Source organism: Pezoporus flaviventris, unplaced genomic scaffold, assembly GCF_033815535.1.
Source record: "Pezoporus flaviventris isolate CSIRO_AGI_PZ_B2104156 unplaced genomic scaffold, CSIRO_AGI_Pfla_v1 ptg000023l, whole genome shotgun sequence".
Classification (NCBI taxonomy): domain Eukaryota; kingdom Metazoa; phylum Chordata; class Aves; order Psittaciformes; family Psittacidae; genus Pezoporus; species Pezoporus flaviventris.
In genome coordinates this window covers 14,270,082-14,275,285 of record NW_026892571.1, presented here as the reverse complement: position 1 = coordinate 14,275,285, position 5,204 = coordinate 14,270,082, and the positions used below count along the sequence as shown (strand labels likewise).

General features: G+C 59.8%; 1 protein-coding gene across 1 annotated transcript; it reads left to right on the top strand.

Moving 5' to 3' along the window:
- Positions 1–3,766, top strand: GM2A (ganglioside GM2 activator). The gene is made up of 4 exons (XM_061456870.1): positions 1–283; positions 2,129–2,281; positions 3,072–3,254; positions 3,363–3,766. Exons 1-4 carry the CDS (start codon positions 161–163, stop codon positions 3,516–3,518), a joined length of 615 nt encoding a protein of 204 aa, XP_061312854.1. The 5' UTR covers positions 1–160; the 3' UTR covers positions 3,519–3,766.
- Positions 3,767–5,204: the final 1,438 nt, after the last annotated feature.

The window sequence follows — 5,204 nt, the reverse complement described above, 5'->3', positions numbered from 1 at the left end:
ATCTGAGCGTGCACAGGGGGAGGGCACCGAACGGGAGGTGGAGCAGCAGTCCCACCGCTCCGCTTCCGCGGCTGCCCCCGCCGGCCTCTGCTCTCGCCTCTCTCCTCCAACCCGCCCCGGTTTGCTTCCCCGCCGGCCGGGCCAGCTCTGCGTTGTCGGGATGCGGATGTCGGCGCTATCGCTGCTGCTGCTGCTGTGCGCGGTGCAGCTTTGTGCTGCCGCGCTCGGCAGCTCCCACCCGCAGCTGCTGGTGGAGCGGAGCGGGTCCCGCAGGCTGGGCAAGGTGAGAGACCCCCGACCCCTACCCTGCTCCTTGGGGGGGGTGGATGCGGGGAGCAGCCCCAGCAGTGCAGGGTGCGGGAGAGCTGCTGCACTCCGTCCTGGTGCGCTTTACAAGGGATCAACAGCGCTTTGGCGAGTGTCGTCCTTCTGCAAGGTCGATTTGGGGTGCGCGGCTGGGCTGGGGGTGGTGGGATCCCATGGACCTGACCGTGTGTGGGGGGACCATGGCTGCAGGTTTGGGGCGAGCCCCAGAGGGGATTTCAGGGCTGACAAACTGTTTGGAACCAGAAGGGTTTCGGGCCCAGCGGCCTCTTGCTTTGGCTGAGCTTCCCAGCACCTCGGGTTTCATTCCTCCTCTCGGTGAGGATTTTCTGGCTCACCAGCTCGGGCTGCTGCCTTCTCGTTCCCACGCAGCGCTGGGCCGGGCTCATCAACAGGAGCTGATTAAGATACAGCTGATTAAAACGCATGACTCTCACACGGTGAGAAGGGGAGCCTCTTTTACTTATTTTCCAGGAAAGCTGATGTTGCTCCGGGACAGAGGGAGCCGGTTAGGAAGGCTGGAGGGGCTCTGTGTCACAGCAGTCTGCATTGGCTCCTATGGAGTCTCTTTACCTGTGGGTGAGGGTCTCCCAGCTCTTGCTAAACGTCAGGGCGCAGCCTGCCCCTTGTCCTGGCTTGCCCTCAGCCCCGTCCTGCCCTGGGCTGGTGAGCAGGACGCAGGATGAGCTCCTGCCTGCAGTGCCCGCTGGGGCTGCCGCCTGGCACCAGGTAATTCAGCCTCCACCGGTTCTGCGGCTGCTGAGCAGGCAGGGAAAGCCCCACGGCATGGGGACACGGGCTGCCCCGGCCAAACCTGCTCGGGATGCCTCCTCCATCCCTGCCAGGAAAGCATCTGCCATTAGGCTGGAGCCTGCTCCGGGAGGGAGCCGGAGCTGGTCTCTCGCAGCAGGTTCAGGGGTGGATGTTGCAGGAGGGTGCTGGCATCCCCCTGCGTTGGAGCTTGGGTTGTGGGAGCAAAGGGCTCCGGTGATGTTGCCAGTGATGGCTGGAGAGGCTGGTGGGATTCAGAGGAAACGGGAGATCTCCCAGCATGGCTCCCAGCCCACCCAGAACACACAAGTGGTGTCCCCCCTCTCTGGGTTACATCCCCTGCATGTGGATTTTCATTATCCCACAGGACAATGCTGCTTCCCTGGCTCATTTAGACTGAAGCAGCTCAGGATCAGATTCATTCAGGCAGGGGCAAACCTCGCTCGTCTGTCCTCTGAGCATGAGTGGAGATGGAAACGTTAAGCCATCTTTAAAACACAACATGAGCATGATTCCTACTCCTGCATAGAACTAGGTGGCTGGAACTGGTGGATGAGGGCTTGCAACAGCCGGGCTGAGCTGGGAGTTTGTGCCAGCCCCACGGCCACCCCAAGGCACAGCATCCTGCTAGTTGAACACCCTGCTCTTGTTCCCCCTTGCTCTGTTGCCTTTGCTCTCTCACACCTTGCTCCATGCCATTGGCTTCTCACCTTGTTCATGTACAAAGTGTTTGGAGGCTGAGCTGAGGCACGTTTGGAGATTGCAGCCTGGGAGCCCCATTTAGGTGTGAAATACATGCAATGGGGCTGGACTGGGAGCTTCTGTGATGCCCTCAGGCTCAGAGAGGTGAGAGTGTGAGAAATGAAGAGGGAAAAGCTTATTTGGCATTCAAAGGGTGGCTGAAGGTCATTTTCTGGCTGTGTTTGTGAGTAGATGTTTCAGGGGGTCAAGACTCCAGCACTGGGGACACCTTGTGCAAACCCAGGTCAGGCCTCACCTTGGCTCTAACTCCTCCTGTCCCTTGGTGCTGCAGGTTGGTGGCTTTGCCTGGGAGAACTGCGGTGACAGGAGGGACCCCGTGGTGCTGCAGAGCCTCTCCGTGGCACCCGACCCCATCAGCATCCCAGGGAGTCTGCGTGTCAGTGCCGCCGTCAACAGCGGCAAGACCATGGCCTCCCCTCTGAAGGTACGTGATGGAGATGCTGCCGCAGGATGAGCTTCCCAAAACCACTGGCAGCTGGGAAATGCCCAGCAGTGGGTATGGGAATGAGCAGCCCTTGGGAGAATGAGGCATGGAATGGTGCGGGGCTGAGCACATCAGGCTCTGTAAGCCAGAATGGGGCAATGGGCACAAGGAGACCTGCAGTGGGAGCAGGCAGCCCAGTGGGAAGCTCCCAACCTTATCCTAGTGGGAGAAACCACTTGAGCTGTGTCATGCCCTGGGAGTAATGACTCAGGGAGGGAAAGGACACCCTGGGTGCTCCCAATGGTCACTGTTGCACTCGGTTTTGGGTGGCCAGGCTCAGCTGCTCCCTCCATGGACATGCCACGACCCCGCTGTGGGAGCCCTGGGTGCCCTGCGCTGCTTTTAGGGGACCTTTCGGAATGAGACGGGACATGTCTCTGCCCAAGGTGCATGAGCTGTCTTGAGCAATGCCACGGTGCATGTTTGGGGCTGGGGCCGTGGGGAGTGTGCTGTGGTTTTTGGGTAGGGCGTGGAGGAGGTGGGAAAGAGTGGGGCTGTGAGGTGCTGAGAGGTGTTTGCTCAAGAGGGCAAGCTGAGGTTAGAGGAAGAGAAACCTGCAGGCAGACAGGAACTGAAAACAGGAGGGGAGACAGGAGGGCTTGTGGTGGCCCCATGGACACCCCAAGGGCTGCACGAGCAGGAGCTGAAGGAGATCGCTGGGGAGGGGACAGGCTGAGGGAGCCATGGGTGCCCGTGCTGCCTGTACCAGTGCTGAACACCTTCCCTCCAGGCTGTGCTGGTGGTGGAGAAGGCGCTGGGAGACCTCTGGATCCAACTACCCTGCATTGACCAGCTGGGCAGCTGCACCTACAACGATGTCTGCACCATCCTGGACGAGCTCATCCCACCCGGCACAACATGCCCGGAGCCCCTGCTCACCTATGGCATCCCCTGCCACTGCCCCTTCAAAGCGGTATGTGGGGAACCCCCATTGGTGTGATGCTGGGTACCACCATGCCCTTTGGTGGGGGGCTGTGGGGCTCAGCTGATGTCTTCCCTACGATGTCCCCTCTCTCCATAGGGCTCTTACTCGCTGCCAGCCAGTGACTTCGTGCTGCCCGACATGGAGCTGCCTTCCTGGATGACCAACGGCAACTACCGCGTGCGGGCTGTTGTCAGCAATGGTGGGGAGGAGCTCGGCTGTGTCAAGCTGGCCTTCTCCCTGCAGTCCCAGTGAGGGGCAGGGGACCTCCTTCTGCTCCCCACCGTCCTGTCCCCTTCCATCCCATCCCGTTGCACCCCAACCCATCCCTGTGAGGCGCATCCTTCCTGCTGCCAGGAGGATGCAGCTCCATACCCCTGCTCGGTGCTCCTCTGGCTGGCCTGCTGCCCCCAACCCCATCACCGGGGTGTCCCCTGCACCACACAGGGTGGCCTTGGAGCCTAACCCTAGCCTTTCAGCACGACCTGGGGGTACTTGTCTTATACTGGGTTTCTCTTTTCCTTAATCCCATTAGGGTAATTTTAGACAGAAACATTCCAGGGAAAAGCAATATTTCTTGGAGCAGTCCCTGCGGAGGAGGGAGTGTTTGCGAGTGCTGGGGCAGGTTGGAGGGATGCAGGATTAGCTGTGGAGGGTGTCCCTGCTTGCCCCCACCACCTCTGGCCAGGGCTGGTTTGGTCCCTACAAAATAGGGGACAAAGGACAAGTCCCACTCATCTCGTTTTGCCACTGGGACTGAGCTGAACCATGACACTGCCCTGGGACCATCCTTCCAGTGCACCACAACATGGAGCAGGATCCCAGACATGGGACGGACTGAGATGACCATGAAGACCAGCAGCCTGGTTCCTATCTGGGGGCCCTGCAGCCCATCTCCTGGCTGTGGCTGGGTGCTGAGGTATGGGCAGGCAGCATCCTTCTTGCCTGCAGCTCCTGCCTGCCCATGCCAGGTCCCATGGTGACTCAACAGCCACCCTCATCCCTCGCTGTTCCTGCCTGCTTGCGTTATTTAGCCTCTCCATAGGGCTGGTCTTCCTCCAAGCACTTTATATGCCTTAACTACTGCCGGGCTGCCCCGGCGTGAGGTCCTCTGCCACACAGATGTTCTCCCATCACCTTTCTGTGCCCTCAACTCGCTTTGCTTCATCCTGCTGCTGGGTCCAATGGGGTTATTTTGCCTGGAGAAGCACTAACCCTCTCACCCCGCTCCCTACTGTCGTGCAGTGCCTGTGTCAGGGCTGCATCTTCCTTTTGGGTAGGTTCTTAATAAATCTTTTTATCAGGAAGCGGCGCTGGTGCCTTTTGGTGCTGGGGGTGTCCTGAGGGTGACATTTGTTTGCCTTGAAATAGCAGGGATGTGGTTTTGAGCATGTGGGGGAAGCAAAAGCAGTGTTGGGCCCGGGGTGGGGGCAGCAGTAGAGGGTGCTGAGGCCAGAAGAACTGAGTGTGAGCAGCCCTGAGGCTGGCTCCTGTGTGAGGGACACATGGGATCTGCAGGCGCTGCTTTTGGACACAAGGACTCAGTCCCTGTCCCCCTGGGTCTCTCTGGGGTGTTGCTTGCCTCAGTGACCCTCTCCCCAGCCTGCCTTGCTCTGTGGGGTTTAGAATCAGAATGAAAGAACAGCACCTGGACTGGACCTCGAAAGATCATCCAATCCAGCCTTTTTTGGGGGAAAGGGAGCCTAGGTGAGGTTATTTAGCACCCTGTGCAGTTGCATATGGAAAACCTGCAGTGAGCGGCACTCTGCCATGCCACAGAATCGTAGGTTCACGGAATAGTTTGGGTTGGAAGCGGGGGGATGCTCTTCGTGCCCACTGATTCAGCGCTCCCCCGTTAGCAGCTGCGCCCCTGCAATCCCCGCAGCGCCCACCAGGAGGCGCCGCAGTGCCCCCTCGCTCCGCCCCTCGCCTTCACCGCTC